Source organism: Salvelinus alpinus, chromosome 7 (assembly GCF_045679555.1).
Source record: "Salvelinus alpinus chromosome 7, SLU_Salpinus.1, whole genome shotgun sequence".
Taxonomy (NCBI): Eukaryota; Metazoa; Chordata; class Actinopteri; order Salmoniformes; family Salmonidae; genus Salvelinus; species Salvelinus alpinus.
In genome coordinates, this window is record NC_092092.1 from 65,774,189 (window position 1) to 65,794,133 (window position 19,945).

The 19,945-nt window shown below is 43.1% G+C and overlaps 1 protein-coding gene across 9 annotated transcripts in view; it reads right to left on the minus strand.

Annotated features, from left to right (window-relative positions):
- LOC139581490 (mitogen-activated protein kinase kinase kinase kinase 4-like) overlaps nucleotides 1–19,945 on the minus strand; it is a 143,031-nt gene that overhangs the window by 42,286 nt on the left and 80,800 nt on the right. For 6 of the 9 annotated variants that reach the window (XR_011676241.1, XR_011676240.1, XM_071411299.1 and 3 more), the window contains 5 exons: nucleotides 7,129–7,223; nucleotides 5,534–5,646; nucleotides 5,323–5,410; nucleotides 1,909–2,103; nucleotides 1,500–1,614 (listed from right to left, as the gene is read on the minus strand). Coding sequence is in view for 7 of the 9 variants with exons in the window: in XM_071411299.1 (XP_071267400.1) it covers nucleotides 1,500–1,614; nucleotides 1,909–2,103; nucleotides 5,323–5,410; nucleotides 5,534–5,646; nucleotides 7,129–7,223 (606 nt within the window). In the remaining 2 variants the exon portion in view is untranslated. Of the gene's footprint in view, nucleotides 1–1,499; nucleotides 1,615–1,908; nucleotides 2,104–5,322; nucleotides 5,411–5,533; nucleotides 5,647–7,128; nucleotides 7,224–19,945 lie in introns of those variants that run through there. The other 3 variants (XM_071411296.1, XM_071411300.1, XM_071411301.1) reach the window with 3 other exon arrangements.

Below are 19,945 nucleotides of genomic sequence, written 5' to 3' on the forward strand. Positions count from 1 at the left end.
AGTCTCTCCTGCAGAAAAACACCCCCACAACATGATGCTGCCACCCCCGTGCTTCACGATTGGGATGGTGTTCTTCTGCTTGCAAGCCTCCCCCTTTTTTCCTCCAAACATAACGATGGTCATTATGGCCAAACAGTTTTATTTTTGTTTCATCAGACCAGAGGACATTTCTCCAAAAAGTACGATCTTTGTCCCCATGTGCAGTTGCAAACCGTAGTCTGGCTTTTTTATGACGGTTTTGGAGTAGTGGCTTCTTCCTTGCTGAGCGGCCTTTCAGGTTATGTCGATATAGGACTCGTTTTACTGTGGATATAGATACTTTTGTACCTCTTTCTTCCAGCATCTTCACAAGGTCCTTTGCTATTGTTCTGGGATTGATTTGCACTTTTCGCAAAGTACGTTCATTTCTAGGAGACAGAACGTGTCTCCTTCCTGAGCGGTATGACGGCTGCGTGGTTTCACGGTATTTATACTTGCCTACTATTGTTTGTACAGATGAACGTGGTACCTCCAGGCGTTTGGAAATTGCTCCCAAGGATGAACCAGACTTGTGGAGGTCTACAGTTTTTATTCTGAGGTCTTGGCTGATTTATTTTAATTTATTCAGTTTGCTGATCTCAGACATCCCACAGGTGAAAAAGCTAGATGTGGAGGTCCTGGGCTGGCGTGATTACACGTGATCTGCGGTTGTAAGGCGAGTTGGACATACTGCCAAATTCTCTAAAACAATGTTGAAACAGATTTATGTCAGGCTTATGGTAGAGAAATTAACATTCACTTCTCTGACAACAGCTCTGGTGGACATTCCTGCAGTCCGCATGCCAATTGCACACTCCCTCAAAACTTGAGACATCTGTGGCATTGTGTTGTGTGACAAAACTGCACATTTTATTGTGGCCTTTTATTGTCCCCAACACAAGGTGCACCTGTGTAATTATCATGCTTTTTAATATGCCAGGTGGATGGATTCTCGTGACAAAGGAGAAATGCTCACTATCAGGAATGTAAATAAATTTGTTCACAAAATTGGAGAGAAATAAGCTTTTTGTGCGTATGGAACATTTCTGGGAACTTTTATTTCATCTCATGAAACATGGGACCAACAATTTACATGTTGCGTTTATATTTTTGTAAATGTGATGATATGTCAGTTTTGAATATTTAATACATTTGGAAAAACATCTAAAAACCTGTTTTTCCTTTGTCATTATGTGATATTGTGTGTAGATTGATGAGGGAAAAAAACTATTTAATACATTTTTGAATAAGGCTGTAATGTATAACATTTTTGTAAAAGTCAAGGGGTCTGAATACTTTCCGAATGCACTGTGTGTATATGTGTATATATGTTGTATATATACAGGGCACATTTGTAAAAGAGACCTAGGTTAAAGACCACCCTAGCAGTGATTTACTAGAATGTCTGAGGGGCATTTCTTGTGTAGAGTGGTGTGTATTTGTGTGTGTTTGTGTATGTATGTATGTTTGTTGGCACTCACTGGGACTGTGGCCCACTGGGCTCTGAGGGGGAGAGATCTGCAGCAGCCTGGGGTCTATGAAGGGAGTGAAGGAGGAGGACGAGATGCTTTTCCCTGGAGGACAGTTTACAGGTTTCTGCAAATGCATCCAAAATCAGAATTCATATCAATAAAACAACATAAAAAACAACAAATGTCAGATTTCCAGTAGACTTGACATCAATCTTGAGTTGGAATTTCAAGTCTACAACAGCTACGTCATCTCCCCCTAGTGGAGAAAGATACATTGACATCAAATAAAAACCCATTGCTCCAAACCACTTCAGTCTATAAACTATTACTCTTGAACATTCTATGACCTTCTGGAGAAGTTATAGCCTACTACTAGACATTCAGCCTATAGAGAGTTTATAGCTACATGTGAACTCACGCCAGAATGTGGTCCTCGTCTGCTCGGAGACCGGGGGTAGATGACGTCATGTGGGCCGTGCTGCGCCATGGGCTCATGGGCCGGGCTCTTCTGCAGGAGATCAGGGAGAAGGTAATTCTCATTGCATTCTGATCCCACAGCAATGGGCCTGAGTAGTGGCTGGCCACTCGTAAGGCCTGATGCCACACTGCTCTGCTAAGAGAAGAGACACAGCAAACAGCAGTATAATGCCTCGTTTCTAATGCTTGCCTGCCTGTCTGACGTGAGTCATGTAACTCTGTATTCACCGTGTCACAGCAGCACTGTGTGGAGGAACAACAGCAGCATCTACAAAAAGAGTGTCATATGGCAGGTAGGCACTGTTTGGGTTTCCATGACACTAAGTGTCCAATGACAGCCAAGGCGTTGTTTGAAGTGAAGTGGGAGAGGTAAACAAGGATATCAAGCCCTGCTTACACCATACCAAGTGGCATTGCATTCATTACTGGAGGTGGCGGAGGCTCTGAGGGGGCTGTGGGAGAGCAACATCATCACTGGGCTCTGCTCTGCTCCATGTACAGGTGGAGGATCTTAATTTGAGCCAGTTTACTAAAGCAGTAAAATAATCATGTGAACATGTGAACATTCATAGACGTTTTTGCATAATTAATGCTTGGAATTTGTCAGAATTTGTGGGTTTTTGTTTGTCCACCCGCCTCTTGAGGATTTACCACAAGTTCTCAATGGGATTAAGGTCTGGGGAGTTTCCTGTCCATGGAGCCAAAATATCGATGTTTTGTTTCCCCGAGCCACTTAGTTGCTTTATGGCAAGGTGCTCCATCATGCTGGAAAAGGCATTGTTCGTCATCAAACTGTTCCTGGATGGTTGGGAGAAGTTGCTCTCGGAGGATGTGTTGGTACCATTCTTTATTCATGGCTGTGTTCTTATTAAGCAAGATTGTGAGTGAGCCCACTTCCTTGGCTGAGAAGCAACCCCACACATGAATGAGCTCAGGATGCTTTACTGTTGGCATGACATAGGACTGATGGTAGCGCTCACCTTGTCTTCTCCGGACAAGCTTTTTCCCGGATGCCCCAAACAATCGGGAAGGGGATTCATCAGAGAGAAAATCCCTTTACCTTTTGCAGAATATTAGTTTGTCCCTGATGTTTTTCCTGGAGAGAAGTGGCTTCTTTTCTGCCCTTCTTGACACCAGGCCATCCTCCAAAAGTCTTCGCCTCACTGTGCGTGCAGATGCACTCACACCTGCCTGCTGCCATTCCTGAGCAAGCTCTGTAGTGGTGGTGCCCCGATCCCGCAGCTGAATCAACTTTAGGAGATGGTCCTGGCGCTTGCTGGACTTTCTTAGGCGCCCTGAAGCCGTCTTCACAACAACTGAACCGCTCTCGAAGTTCTTGATGATCCGATAAATGGTTGATTTAGGTGCAATCTTACTGGCAGCAATATCCTTGCCTGTGAAGCCCTTTTTGTGCAAAGCAATGATGACGGCACGTGTTTCCTTGCAGGTAACCGTGGTTGACAGAGGAAGAACAATGATTCCAAGCACCACCCTCCTTTTGAAGCTTCCAGTCTGTTATTCGAACTCAACAACACCCACACCTGTGTTAACGAGAGAATCACTGACATAATGTCAGCTGGTCCTTTTGTGGCAGGGCTGAAATGTAATGGAAATGTTTTTTTGTCATTTGCATGACAAAGAGCGACTTTGCAATTAATTGCAATTCATCTGATCACTCTTCATAACATTCTGGAGTATATGCAAATTGCCATCATACAAACTGAGGCAGCAGACTTTGTGAAAATTAATATTTGTGTCATTCTCAAAACTTTTGGCTACGACTGTACAAACTTCAGAAGCCTTTTTAAATCTCAAATACACTACAAGTTTTAAATGTCTTACATTGCAGGAAAGTTGTCCTGCAACAGGGTGATCAAATTAAGATCCTACATCTGTATTAGTTAGTAGCATCCGCTCCATGTGTTTGTTAGTATGCACAAAGTGCCCTCTAGTGTTTGTCATGGAAATGACCCGTGCGGGACCGGTGACAACCCTGAGCTCAAGTGGCTCTGGGTGCATCCCAAATGGCACTCTAATCCATATTTAGTGCACTACCTTTGACCAGGGCCCATAGTGCTCTGGTCAAAAGTAGTACACTATACAGGCCAGGGAGTAGGATGCCATTTTGGATGCAGCAGACTGATAGTACATTGTTGTTTACGGCAGTACTGCCAAGTCTGATGCATGCTGCTGCCTGTGTGAGCAAGTAACGAGATTTCACACTGACTGCATCTGAACTGTCTGAACTCTGACTATGACCCAATTTACAAATTAGCATAGTTCATGGAAACCATGATGATGTGGCCGGTGACTCTTTGCTTCTTGAAAGTCCAATATCTTGAAAACTTGACTACTGAAATGCAAAACATTTTGGCACTGTATCAACAGTGGACTAATGAAAAAAATACCAACAGATAGTTTTTGAGTGGATTTTCACTTTAAGCAACCTATTACTGTGATATAATGAAGATGACGCTGTAGTATGAACCTGAATCGACTGAAACTATTCATCTGTTATCTAACTATATATCCATTAAAAGCATTGAACATATTTCTGTTCAATGTTGAGAGTTTGAGTTTTCATCAAGTACAGAATTAATATCAGTGACAAGTGAGCTGTGTTGGTAAGGAAAGCAGCTGGCTGTGTTGGTAAGGAAAGTAGCTGGCTGTGTTGGGAAGGAAAGCAGCTGGCTGTGTTGGAAAGGAAAGCAGCTGGCTGTGTTGGTAAGGAAAGTAGCTGGCTGTGTTGGGAAGGAAAGCAGCTGGCTGTGTTGGAAAGGAAAGCAGCTGGCTGTGTTGGAAAGGAAAGCAGCTGGCTGTGTTGGGAAGGAAAGCAGCTGGCTGTGTTGGGAAGGAAAGCAGCTGGCTGTGTTGGAAAGGAAAGCAGCTGGCTGTGTTGGGAAGGAAAGCAGCTGGCTGTGTTGGAAAGGAAAGCAGCTGGCTGTGTTGGGAAGGAAAGCAGCTGGCTGTGTTGGGAAGGAAAGCAGCTGTCTGTGTTGGGAAGGAAAGCAGCTGGCTGTGTTGGGAAGGAAAGCAGCTGGCTGTGTTGGTAAGGTAAGAGGCTGGCTGTGTTGGGAAGGAAAGCAGCTGGCTGTGTTGGGAAGGAAAGCAGCTGGCTGTGTTGGGAAGGAAAGCAGCTAGCTGTGTTGGGAAGGAAAGCAGCTGGCTGTGTTGGGAAGGAAAGCAGCTGGCTGTGTTGGGAAGGAAAGCAGCTGGCTGTGTTGGTAAGGTAAGCAGCTGGCTGTGTTGGGAAGGAAAGCAGCTAGCTAAGCTCTCAAAGTTAATAAGTGAGTGTACTTTTTCACTCCAAAATGTCCCAAAGAGGTCGTAGTGTATGGATGAGGTGTATGTATACCGGGGTCTGGTTAAGATTATGGTGGGGCTGCAGGACTATCCCATCAGGGGCTCCTCGGACGAACATGCCTTTCCCATTCAATGGAGACCTGGAGAAACACAGACAACAGCAGTCAGAGCAGTGTTTTAATGGATAATGCTCTTGTTTTTTGGTTCTATATGTTTTTTTCAATTATCAAATAAAATCAATAAATCAATCAAGGTGAATCCACCGGGTTTTCTCATCATCATCACTACTCCCAACTTCATCGCTAGAAGAGGAGTACTCTGTTGCCTTGACAAACGGACTGAGATTAGACGTAAGCCCAGAGAAGTGGCCGAAACCCTGAGAGAGAAACACAGAGAATCACATCAGAGATAGAACACCAGACATCAGAGATAGAACACCAGACATCAGAGATAGAACACCAGACATCAAAGATAGAACACCAGACATCAGAGATAGAACACCAGACATCAGAGATAGAACACCAGACATCAGAGATAGAACACCAGACATCAGAGATAGAACACCAGACATCAGAGATAGAACACCAGACATCAGAGATAGAACACCAGACATCAGAGATAGAACACCAGACATCAGAGCAAGAACACCAGACATCTGAGCAGGAACACCAGACATCAGAGTAGGAACACCAGACATCAGAGATAGAACACCAGACATCAGAGATAGAACACCAGACATCATATAGAGAACACCAGATATCATATAGAGAACACCAGACATCAGAGTAGGAACACCAGACATCATATAGAGAACACCAGACATCAGAGATAGAACACCAGACATCAGAGATAGAACACCAGACATCAGAGATAGAACACCAGACATCAGAGATAGAACACCAGACATCAGAGATAGCACACCAAACATCAGAGATAGCACACCAGCCATCAGAGTAGGAACACCAGACATCATATAGAGAACACCAGACATCAGAGATAGAACACCAGACATCAGAGATAGAACACCAGACATAGAACACCAGACATCAGGGATATAACACCAGACATCAGAGTAGGAACACCAGACATCATAGAGAACACCAGATATCAGAGTAGGAACACCAGACATCAGAGTTCCTGAGACAGGCAGGCAGACATGATTATGAAATAATACAGGACTGCTAATGCTAATCCAATACAGGAATAATTGTCAGTCCACATGAAGATGACAAGCAGGTATATGTTATTGAATAAAACACAATGACATGGTGTGTCCTTTGGAGGGAATCAGAGACAGGACAGGACAGGACTCCCATCTGACTTGTCCTCTGCTTCCTGTCGGATTGACCGGAATCTTAAATGGCATACTGTACCTCTAACCTAAAATCATTAGGCCTAGTCATAACATGCAATATTTAGTTTAGAACGGATAAGCAAGAATAATACACTATTTAGACGTAAAGATGAGTCAGAGGAGGAATTACAGCATTCTTTGTTTTGATGAAAGCAAACACAGATGTGAGAGATGGTCATACGGATTCTCCTCATTCACATCCAGAGCTAATCGGATTAATCTGTTCCTTACAGTTTTGTTTTTCAAAACAGACAGTCACAAACAACAGTAAACGACATCTGACAAACGTAGAGATGAGACCAACATGATGGCCTTCAACCTCGGTGACCAAGATGTAAAGTGTTACAGATGTAGGTATTTTCCAGAACCACAGGGCAACGGGAGCCAATAAAGAAAATAACAATTATGATAATCATGGCTGAAAACTACATTTTAAATCTGACGTATAATAGATGTGGAATAGTGTTCTAGATGCTAGGATGGTGACAGAGGACAGATACTTACATGTTGCTGAAGAAGGGCTCCAGGAGAATTCTCCTTAGACTTCTTGTACTGCTGAAGACGGCTCTGCAGCAGAGGGCTCTCCAGCTTGAAGTAACCTGATAGAGTCAAAAGACATGTTTCAAATCTCAATCTCCCATCTCACTATGTTGTACACTCGTGCTAAATATTACCAGAGCCATACAGATACTGTAGTTAGCTTTGGTGGCTCATTATGGGAGCTTTCCTCAAACTATGTTATGGATTAAAGTTGTCAGTTGCCCCAAGACCTCAGTATGCTGCGTTAATATGATGAGCAAGTCCAGATATGGACTAAGGCATCAGGATATATTGTAAGGGCTTCCTTGTTTTTCCACTGGATTACTTCCTGAAAGCTACAATGTAATGAACTTGTAAAAGACTATAAATGTCAAATTCATTATCATTATTATGTCTCTATTTGAGCTAATGCTCCCTCTTCATGTACAGTATAAGATTCCTTTGGCATTTAAACAAAGACATGTTAGCACATTTATTTACCATATTCGTGAACTGTTTTCTTAAAATTCCTCAGACAAGAAAAAGGCAGTTATTTTGAGAGTCTACCCATTAATTGTACTGGTTTTCCACACACCTAATCTACCACAGGGCCTGTTGCTCACCCACACTCCCTCACGCACACTCCCTCTTTCACCCACACGCCCACACCCATACTCCCTGACCGACACCCCGTCACCCACACACCCTCACGCACACTCCCTCTTTCACCCACACGCCCACACCCATACTCCCTGACCGACACCCCGTCACCCACACTCCCTCACGCACACTCCCTCTTTCACCCACACGCCCACACCCATACTCCCTGACCGACACCCCGTCACCCACACTCCCTCACGTGAAACTTAAAGGCCCAGTGTAGTCAAACATGTTTCTGTGTTTTATATACAGTACAATTCCAAAGTTTGGACACACCTACTCATTCAAGGGTTTTTCTTTATTTGTACTATTTTCCACATTGTAGAATAATAGTGAAGACATCAAAACTACGAAATAACACATATGGAATCATGTAGTAACCAAAAAAGTGTTAAACATATCAAAATATATTTGAGATTCTTCAAAATAGGAACCGTTTGCCTTGAGGACAGCTTTGCACAATCTTGGCATTCTATCAACCAGCTTCACCAGGAATGCTTTTCCAACAGTCATGAAGGAGTTCCCACGTATGCTGAGCACTTGTTGGCTGCTTTTCCTTCACTCTGCGGTCCAACTCATCCTAAACCATCTCAATTGGATTGAGGTTGGGTGATTGTGGAGGCCAGGTCATCTGATGCAGTACTCCATCACTCTCCTTCTTGGTCAAATAGCCCTTACACAGCCTGGAGGTGTGTTGGGTCATTGTCCTGTTGAAAAACAAATGATAGTAGGACTAAGCGCAAACCAGATGAGATGGTGTATCGCTGTAGAATGCTGTGGTAGCCATGCTGGTTAAGTGTGCCTTGAAATCTAAATAAATCACAGATTGTGTCACCAGCCTTGCACCGCCACACCCTCACACCTCCTCCTCCATGCTTCACGGTGGGAACCACACATGCGGAGATCATCCGATCACCTACTCTGCGTCTCATAATGACACGGCGGTTGGATACATAAATCTCAAATTTGGACTAATCAGACCAAAGGACAGTTTTCCATTGGTCTTATGTCCATTGCTTATGTTTCTTTGCCCAAGCAAGTCTCTTCTTATTGGTGTCCTTTAGTAGTGGTTTCTTTGCAGCAATGAAAGACTGATTCACGCAGTCTCCTCTGAACAGTTGATGTTGAGATGTGTCTGTTACTTGAACTCTGTGAAGCATTTATTTGGGCTGCTTTTTCTGAGGCAGTTAACTATAATCAACTTATCCTCTGCAGAAGAGGTAACTCTGGGTCTTCCTTTCCTGTGGCTGTCCATCAGCCAGTTTCATCATAACGCTTGATGGTTTTTACGACTGCACTCGAAAAAATGTGTTTTGTCTGCATTGTCTGACCTTCATGTCTTAAAGTAATGATGGACTGTCATTTCTCTTTGCTTATTTGAGCTGTTCTTGCCATAATATGGACATGGTCTTTTACCAAATATGGCTATCTTCTGTATACCACCCCTACCGTGTCACAACACAACTTATTGGCTCAAATGCATTAAGGAAAGAAATTCTGCAAATGAACTTTTAACAAGGCACATCTATTAATTGAAATCCATTCCAGGTGACTACCTCATGAAACTGGTTGAGAGAATGCTAAGAGTGTGCAAAGCTGTCATCAAGGCAAAGGGTGGCTACTTTGAATAATGGCAAATATAAAATATAATTTGATATGTTTAACACTTTTTTGGTTACTACATGATTCCATATGTGTTATTTCATAGTTTTGATGTCTTCACTATTATTCTACAATGTAGAAAATAGTAAAAATAAAGAAAAACCCTTGAATGAGTAGGTGTGTCTAAACTTTTGACTGGTACTGTATATTTCTACACTATGAGGTTGGAATAATACTGTGAGTTCTGGCCAGTCTGCCGACATCACTAAGCAGTAAATTGACCAATAAAAAAGAGAGTTCCAAACCTCTCTGCTAATAACAGCTAATTGTCAGTTTTCCCCTCCCCACTCTCAGACAGTCCTAGATAAATTCTGTCTTGAGGAATTGCTCTTTGTTAAGAAAATATATTTTAAAAAGATATATACAGTACCAGTCAAAAGTTTGGACACACCTACTCATTACAGGGTTTTTCATTATTTTTCCTCTTTCCTACATTGTAGAATAATAGTGAAGACATCAAAACTATGAAATAACACATATGGAATCATGTAGTAACCAAAAAAAGTGATAAACAAATATATATATTTTATATTTGAGATTCCTCAAAGTAGCCACCCTTTGCCTTGATGACAGCTTTGCACACTCTTGGCATTCTCTCAACCAGCTTCACGAGGTAGTCACCTGGAATGCATTTCAATTAACAGGTGTGCCTTGTAAAAAGTATACAGACGAAAGCCCTATTTGGTAAAGACCAAGTCCATATTATGGCAAGAACAGCTCAAATAAGCAAAGAAACGACAGTCCATCATTACTTTAAGACATGAAGGTCAGACACTGCGAAAATTCCAAGCTTTGAAAGTTTTCACGTGCAGTCACAAAAACAATCAAGCGCTATGATGAAACTGGCTTTCATGAGGACAGCCACAGGAAAGGAAGACCCAAAGTTACCTCAGCTGCAGAGGATAAGTTCATTAGAGTTAACTGCACCTCAGATTGTAGCCCAAATAAATGCCTCACAGAGTTCAAGTAACAGACACTTCTCAACATCAACTGTTCAGAGGAGACTGCGTGAATAGGCCTTCATGGTCAAATTGCTGCAAAGAAACCACTACTAAAGGACACCAATAATAGGAAGAGACTTGCTTGGGCCAAGAAACACGAGCAATGGACATTAGACCGGTGGAAATCTGTCCTTTGGTCTGATGAGATCAAATTTGAGATTTTTGGTTCCAACTGCCGTGTCATTGTGAGACGCATAGTAGGTGAACGGATGATCTCTGCATGTGTATTTCCCACCATAAAGCATGGAGGAGGAGGTGTGATGGTGTGGGGGTGCTTTGCAGTGACACTATCTGTGATTTATTTAGAATTCAAGGCACACTTAAGCAGCATGGCTACCACAGCATTCTGCAGTGATACGCCATTCCTTCTGGTTTGAGTTTAGTGGGAATTTGTTTTTCATTTCATCATTTGTTTTTTAACAGGACAATGACCCAACAAACCTCCAAGCTATGCAAGAGCTATTTGACCAAGAAGAAGAGTGATGGAGTGCTGCATCAGATGACCTGGCCTCCACAATCACCCGACCTCAACCCAATTGAGATGGTTTGGGATGAGTTGGACCGCAGAGTGAAGGAAAAGCAGCCAACGAGTGCTCAGCATATATGAGATCACCTTCAAGACTGTTTGAAAAGCATTCCAGGTGAAGCTGGCTAAGAGAATGCCAAGATTGTGCAAAGCTGTCATCAAGGCTGTCACAGGTTAGAGGTCATCATGGAGTGTTATCCCTGAGGGTGCCACTGGAGGGCATCCTTGTGTTTCTAGTGGCCAGGTGAGCCTGATTGGGATTATTGGGTTCACCTAGTTTAGGACTATTTAGGTTCCTCTACGGAACTGGGCCGGTTGCTCAGGTGTCTTGTTTTGTGTTGTACGCATGTGCACTTGCTATGTTGTTTTTCCTATGAATACTTCAGTAAACATTCTGGATTTACCCTCACCTCTGCCTGCTGTGTTTCTCTGTGCCTGGGTCCGAGTTCGTACTAGAGTTATTGTCACAGTAGACCTGTGCCAAATATGGACCCAGCAGAGATTTCTCCGTCATCCGAGGGACACTTCGAGCTCCACCACTTGCGGTCGGCTCTCACTCACCATGGGACTGTGATTGGTCGCTATGAGGCGCGGCTGAAGACATTGTCAGAGGATTTAGGAACTCTTGTGTTCACTCTGCAGACCGGACAGACAGGAGCAACGGTTGCTGCACCTGTGGTGGTTCCTAACCCTCCACTTTCTACCAGCTCATCATCTTCCTCCCCTCTGGAGCCTCATCTCCCGGCACTGGAGCGCTATGAGGGGCATCCTGGGAGGTGTCGTGGGTTCCTGCTCCAACGTTCGCTGGTCTCCGAGCTGCAGGCATCAACGTTTCCCACCGAGCGTTCCAGAGTGGCATATGTCATCTCCTTGCTCTCAGGATGGGCTCTGGCCTGGGCCATGGCCATATGGGAGCAGCAATCAGACATTTGTTTCAATTGGCAAAGCTTCACCCAGAAGATGAGGGTTTTTGATCACCCCATCAGTGGCAGGAATGCTGCTCAAAGACTCATTGCGCTTTGACAGGGCAGCCGGAGCGTAGCGGATTACGCCATTGATTTTCGGACGCTCGCTGCTGAGAGTGGTTGGAATACAGAGGCACTTCACTCAGTCTTTCTGAATGGACTCAGCGCGGTTCTCAATGATGAACTGGCTTCCGGGACAACCTTGACACTCTGGAGGAGCTTATCGTTCTGGCCATCTGGATTGACAACCAGCTTCGGGAACGTCATCCTGAGAGGACGGAGGGATTCCGAGTTGGTTCCAGTGTTTCTAGCTCCGCTTCAGGAGGCAATTCTTCATTTGGGCCATTGCAGTATGCTGGGCCTGCTGGCCCGGTATCCCGTCAGAGTTCTCAATTCGGCTCTGGCTCCCCTTCATATCCTTCAGAGGAGCCGGTGCAATTGGGATGCATCAGACTTTCCGCTCTGGAGAGAAGGAGCAGAATTAACTTCTTATGGCTGCAATCCCGTTAACGGGATGATATGACAACAGCCAGTGAAAGTGCAGGGCGCCAAATTCAAACAACAGAAATCTCATAATTAAAATTCCTCAAACATACATGTATCTTATACCATTTTAAAGGTAATCTTGTTGTTAATCCCACCAAAGTGTCCGATTTCAAATAGGCTTTACAGCGAAAGCACCACAAACGATTATGTTAGGTCACCGCAAAATCACAGACAAACACAGTCATTTTTCCAGCCAAAGACAGGAGTCACAAAAAGCAGAAATAGAGATAAAATGAATCACTAACCTTTGATGATCTTCATCAGATGACACTCATAGGACTTCATGTTACACAATACATATATGTTTTGTTCGATTAAGTTCATATTTATATCCAAAAACCTCAGTTTACATTAGCGCCATGATCAGAAATGCCTCCAAAATAGCACAGAACTACGTCAAATAACATAAATACTCATCATAAACTTAGATGGAAGATACATGTTTTACATAGAATTAAAGATACACTTGTTCTTAATGCAACCGCTGTGTCAGATTTCAAAAAGCTTTACGGCAAAAGCACAATATTCAATAATCTGAGAACAGGGTTCAGCCACAAAAGGAGCCATACAGTTTCCCGCCAAATTGTGCAGTCAACAAAACTCATAAAAAGCATTATAAATCTTCACTTACCTTTGCTGATCTTCATCGGAATGCACTCCCAGGACTCCCACTTCCACAAGAAATGTTTGTTTTGTTCGGTAATGTCCATCATTTATGTCCAAATAGCTATTTTTGTTAGCGTGTTTGGTAAACAAATCCAAAGTCAGGAAGCGCGTTCACTAAAAGCAGACGAATTGTCAAAAAGTTCCGTAACAGTCAGTAGAAACATGTCAAACGATGTATTGAATCAATCTTTAGAATGTTTTTAACATAAATCTTCAGTAACGTTCCAACCGGAGAATTACATTGACTTCAGATGTGCGATGGAACAGAGCTCCCTCTCATGTGAATGCGCATGGTCCGACCATGGTCAGGTCATGATAGACCTGACTAATTCCTGTCTCCTTCGGCCCTACTTCACAGTAGAGGCATCAGACAAGGTTCTACAGACTGTTGACATCTAGTGGAAGCCGTAGGAAGTGCAAACTCATCCATATCCCACTGTGTATTCAATAGGGTCTTGGTTGAAAATCGACCAACTTCAGAATTCCCACTTCCTGTTTGGATTTTTTCTCAGGTTTTTGCCTGCCATATGAGTTCTGTTATACTCACAGACATCATTCAAACAGTTTTAGAAACTTCAGAGTGTTTTCTATCCAATACTAATTTTCTATCCAATAATATGCATATATTACCAACTGGGACTGAGGAGCAGGCAGTTTACTACTGGCACCTCTGTGCACTTTTCATCCAAGCTACTCAATACTGCCCCTGCAGCCATAAGAAGTTAACGAGCAACGTTGCTCGCCAACAGAGGCTGCCACTCACTAAGTTGGACACTCTGTTGTCGGTCACTGCGCTGGATGGTCAAACCCTAGGGTCTGGAAAGGTGAAGCAACTCACCATGCCTACTCAGCTACAAGTTCTGGATGACCATGTGGAGCTTAACCAGTTTCATCTGGTGGACTGTCCTGAGCTTCCCCTGGTTCTTGGACATCCGTGGCTTTCCACCCATAATCTTCAGATTGGCTGACCTTCAGGAAGAGTTCTGAGAAGGAATCGTACATGCCAGTTCACCTGCCAGCAACTCTCTCCAGACCTTTCCGGTCCTGCTCATCTGGAGACTTCTGACTCTCCTGTTCCTCCGGCTGGGAGTGACAAGCCTGATCTTTCCCGCGTACCTCGGGATTACTGAGATTTGGGTCAGGCCTTCAGCAAACAAAGGGCCAGCAAACTACCTCCTCACAGGCCCTACGATTGTGCCATCAACCTCCTGCGTCCAGGCCAGATGGTCTGGCTGTCTACTAGGGACATGCCTCTACGCGTGGAGTCTTGGAAGTTGGCACCCCGGTACGTTAGGCCATTCAAGATTCTACGGCACATCAATCCAGTGGCCTACCGTCTTCATCTTCCCCGGTCCATGAGGGTTCATCCCACCTTCCACATCTCCAGACTCAAGCCTGTGGTATCCAGTTCTCTGGTTCCGGCCACTCAGCCTCCACCTCCGCCTTGCATGATAGTGGGACAGCCAGCCTACACGGTGCGATGCATCCTCTCCAGCCATCAGATCCGGCGGGGGACTCAGTATCTTGTGGACTGGGAGTGATACGGCCCTGAGGAACGGTCCTGGGTCCCGGCCAGCGGACATTATGGACATTTTGGACCCCGGACTCATTCGGGACTTCCGTTCCTTGGGGGGGGTCGGGGGTCCTGTCACAGGTTAGAGGTCATCATGGAGTGTTAGCCCTGAGGGTGCCACTGGAGGGCATCCTTATGTTTCTAGTGTCCAGGTGAGCCTGATTGGGATTATTGGGTTCACCTAGTTTAGGACTATTTAGGTTCCTCTATGGAACTGAGCCGGTTGCTCAGGTCTCTTGTCTTGTTTTGTGTTGTACGCATGTGCACATGCTTTGTTGTTGTTCCTGTGAATACTTCAGTAAACATTCTGGATTTACCCTCACCTCTGCCTGCTGTGCTTCTCTGCGCCTGATAACGCGTTAATGGTTACATTTTTAATGCCGTAAATTTGTTTGATGCCATTAACGCATTTGCTTAGTTTGACCCCCTGAACTATCCATAGTTCAAATTCAAGCCCTGGCAGACGATGTGCTAGCTAGCTACTTGTATGAATGAATGATGGAGAATGCTAGTAGGGGCCTTTTAAATGGCAATTTCAATTTCAAATCACTCCCAGATGGCTCTATGGGTAAAACCAAAGTAATTTGCATCCACTACAGAATTTGTTTATTACCGAAGTTATGGGGGGTTTTCGTTGTCATTTACAAGCGAAATATACTGTTGAGGCCGACAATACAAGTAACGTTATTAGTAGCAATGGAGGACATCTTCGGCAGGCTAAGCTAGAAGAGTGTGCGCGCGGGAGGCCTATGGACAAGCAGCAAGCTAACACAAGCATGGATAGCAACAGCTTGCAGGCCAGTCCACATTGTGGAGAACGAAGGCTTGAGGGTTTATCATACGGATAGCGTCGAACGACTCAACGTATGAGTTATCCTCGAGAGCCACCGTCGTTACAAGAATACACTAGCTGTAATGAAAGCGAGAGGGCTACGAAAAAAGCGGAGGAGTTGAAACATACAATGGCTTTTGCTCTCACGGGAGACCACTGGACTTCAGTCCGTAACCACAACTACCTTGGGTAAACTGCATTCACACGCTCTGGCCGTGATGAAGACAGAAGAGAGGCACTATGCTGAAACGTGCGCCGGGCAGTTCATGGATCTAGCAAAGCAGTGGAACATTGAAAACAAAGTTACCACAGTTTGCACAGACAGCTGCGAAACATCTGCGTTTTGAACACCTGCCCTGTACAGCGCAAAGTTTCCAAAGGTCCATCACAGTGTCCCTACTGAACAGCGGGTCCGACAATGCCCATGCCAAATGCAGAAAAAATGTTGGCCATTTCAAACACAGCCCACCAAACGCTGCAGAGCTAGGACAACAGCAAGTTGCAAAAGAAGGAGTCACTCGCACAAGATGTCACAACAAGAATTCCACTCTGGAAATGGTAAAGCTTGTCCACAGAAACCAACAACAACTGAGAGATGCTCTAGCCCAACATAAAATTAACATCACCATGCCAACCACAGCTGAACTGGAGAAACTTGAGGCACTACTAGAGCCCTGCAGTTTATATTCTCTATCTCACTATTAGTGTGTTATAATAAGATATTGTGTGTGTGTGTGTGTGTGTGTGTGTGAGAGTGTGTGTACTACACGTCTCTCACAATTGACTGAAGTGATTTTGAATTGCTTTTCATGCAGGTACTTGACTGAACTTCTGGGAGGAGAGAAGTACATTTCCTGCTCAGTGGTGTTGCCTGCTTTGTGTCATCTCCTTCGGGTGATGGAGAGCTTGGATGATGACCATGCCTACATGGTAAGATTCAAGCTAACATTCACAACAGAACTGGAGAAACGCAATGAAAACACGAACCTCACATGGCTGAAGATCGCCACAGCACTCGACCCAAGGTTTAAGGACCTGAAATGCCTTCCCAGAACTGAGAGGGGTGAGGTGTATGCTTTGGTCAGCATCTTGCTGAAGGAAGAGAGGCCTGCACAGCAACCTGATAACCTTTTGCCAATAGGGGGAGCTGTTAGCATTATTTATTTTTTTACATTTCCAAATTAAACTGCCTCGTACTCAATTCTTGCTCGTACAATATGCATATTATTATTACTATTGGATAGAAAACAATCTCTAGTTTCTAAAACCGTTTGAATTATGTCTGTGGGTGAACCAGAACTCTTTCTACAGCGAAACTCATGACAGGACATGCGAAGCTCTGAAAAATAGTCTCTGATCTCGGATCAGTTTAAAACTCTGTGTGTGCCCTATGGCTTGACATGAACTGCACCCGCCTCCCCCTGGATGTCAGTAACCAATGAGAAGTGGAATGGTGTCTCTAGGTGTTTCTCAGAGTTTATAAAAGGGAATGGAGTGAGATGACCCTTCTTTTCGACGCTCGCCAGGACGCAAGGGAGGACATCAGAATCGCATGCTCAAAAGCTCTCGTTATTGATCAAAGATATATCCGTCTGTGATTTAATTCGATATAGGTGTTAGAAACATCATAACGAAGTTATTTGAAACCGATTTATATCAGTTTATGCGAGTATATTGCTATTTTTCTGAATTTCCTTAGTATTGCGTTTGAGGATTTGGGCATGTGTGTGCCGTGTAGCTATCGTTAGCTGCTAGTTCCGAAGTTGAGGAGGTCGTTTTACAACAAAGCAACGATTCTTTTGGACAAAGGACACATTGCCCAAGATACTGATGGAAGCTCGTCCAAAAGTAAGAGTTATTTATGATTTTATTCCGTATTTATGTGGAAAAATGTAAACGCAGTTGTCAGCCATTTTTTGCGGCACTAGTCTGGCTGTAACTCACAATGTCTGTCTAGTAACGTAAATTTTAAAAATCTAAATCAGCGGTTGCATTAATAACCAATGCATCTTTCATTAGCTGTCCAACCTGTATTTTTTTAGTCAATCTAATCGATAAATAATCGTAAACTTAGGTGCCTTTCCAAGATGGCGCCGGCCAGAATGCATGCCATGTTTTGACAGATTACATTGCATTACCACGATTTGTGATGCTAAATATGCACATTTTCGAACAAACTCTATATGCATTGTGTAATATGATGTTACAGGACTGTCATCTGAAGAATTCTGAGAAGGTTAGTGAAAAAATTAATATATTTTGGTGGCGATAACGTTATCGCCCCTTTTGCCTTGATTTAATGCTGGTGTGATGTTAGCTCATGTGGTATGCTAATATAACGATATATTGTGTTTTCGCTGTAAAACACTTAGAAAATCTGAAATATTGTCTGGATTCACAAGATCTGTGTCTTTCGATTGCTGTAGGCTGTGTATTTTTCAGAAATGTTTTAGGATGAGTATTTTGGTAATTGACGTCGGTCTCTGTAATTATTCCGGCTGCTTCCAACGCTATTTCAGATTGCAGCTGCAATGTACAACTGTGATTTATACCTGAAAAATGCAAATTTTTCTAAAGAAACATATCCTATACCATAAATATGTTATCAGACTGTCATCTTATGAAGTTGTTTCTTGGTTAGTGGCTATATATATCTTTATTTAGTCAAATTAGTGATAGCTACTGATGCAGGAAGAAAATGGTGGAGAAAAAAAGTTGTGTCTTTTGCTATCGTGGTTAGCTAATAGATTTACATATTGTGTCTTCCCTGTAAAACACTTAGAAAATCTGAAATATTGTCTGGATTCACAAGATCTTTGTCTTTCAATTGCTGTAGGCTGTGTATTTTTCAGAAATGTTTTAGGATGAGTATTTTGGTAATTGACGTCGGTCTCTGTAATTATTCCGGCTGCTTCCAAAGCTATTTCAGATTGCAGCTGCAATGTACAACTGTGATTTATACCTGAAAAATGCAAATTTTTCTAAAGAAACATATCCTATACCATAAATATGTTATCAGACTGTCATCTTATGAAGTTGTTTCTTGGTTAGTGGCTATATATATCTTTATTTAGTCAAATTAGTGATAGCTACTGATGGAGTAAAAAACTGGTGGAGTAAAAAAAGTGGTGTCTTTTGCTAACGTGGTTAGCTAATAGATTTACATATTGTGTCTTCCCTGTAAAACATTTTAAAAATCAGAAATGATGGCTGGATTCACAAGATCTGTATCTTTCATCTGGTGTCTTGGACTTGTGATTTAATGATATTTAGATGCTTGTATTTACTTGTGACGCTATGCTAGGCTATGCTAGTCAGCTTTTTTACTGTGGGGGGTGCTCCCGGATCCGGGATGAGTACCAAGTAAAAGATAAAACAACAGATTCAGAGCCAGCGATGAAGAAAGCTGCCCTTTTGTTGAGTTCTGAGTCTGACTCTGATGAAGAGGAGGAGTCCATTGAGAAATGTGTGGAGCGTTACAAAGCAGAGCCCATTATCAACATGGAGGACTGTCCACTACAGAGGTGGTCACAGCATGCAGGGGCACACACCAGGCTGGCCTGCAATAAACGAATGTACCTGGCAACGCCTGCCACATCAGTACCTTGTGAGAGGTTGTTTTCACTCTCTGGGCATATCGTACAGAAGAAGAGAGCAGCTTTATCATCTGAAAATGTCAACAGGCTTGTTTGTCTTTGCAACTGGCTCAGTGAAAAGAAATAGGAGGACGACTGAAGTGTATGGTCACAGGTTTATGTTCTGTAAAATTCATGACATTGTTGGACAAGTTTATGCTCTTTGTATCCATAGAGCTAATAGTTTTTTTTCTTATAGCCAACCCTCCAATCACTAATTGGGAGAACAATAATTTCGAATGACTGAAGCTTTAACTGTTTGTGTGTGTGAGAATTTACGATGGAACATTAGTGACCTAATGGGAGCATTAGTAAGTTACAGGACTTTTGTATTGCTTAACTTGTTTATGGTGAATATGCCATTAAAAACATTCTGACACAGATTATTTTTGTGTTTCAGTCCCTACATGCCTACAACGCAATACACTGCTTTTTGAAAAATAAAAAATATTTATTTTGCACCAAATTTTAGCAAATATAAAAATGTGTGATTATTCGCGATTATCACATTCAATTCTATAGTTCATTATTTTAATCGTTTGATAACCCTAATATATTTACAAAAAAAATAAGTATGGGAGATTGGAAGATGCAGACAATTACATTGATGGAAGCTACAGTCTATCTGTAATATTAAAGCTGATCTACTCCCTAAAAAATGCTAAAAATCACAGCAAGCTACTTAATTGTTACCCAGAAATGATTTGATATTGAAATAGAAATGGCTGCATTGGAG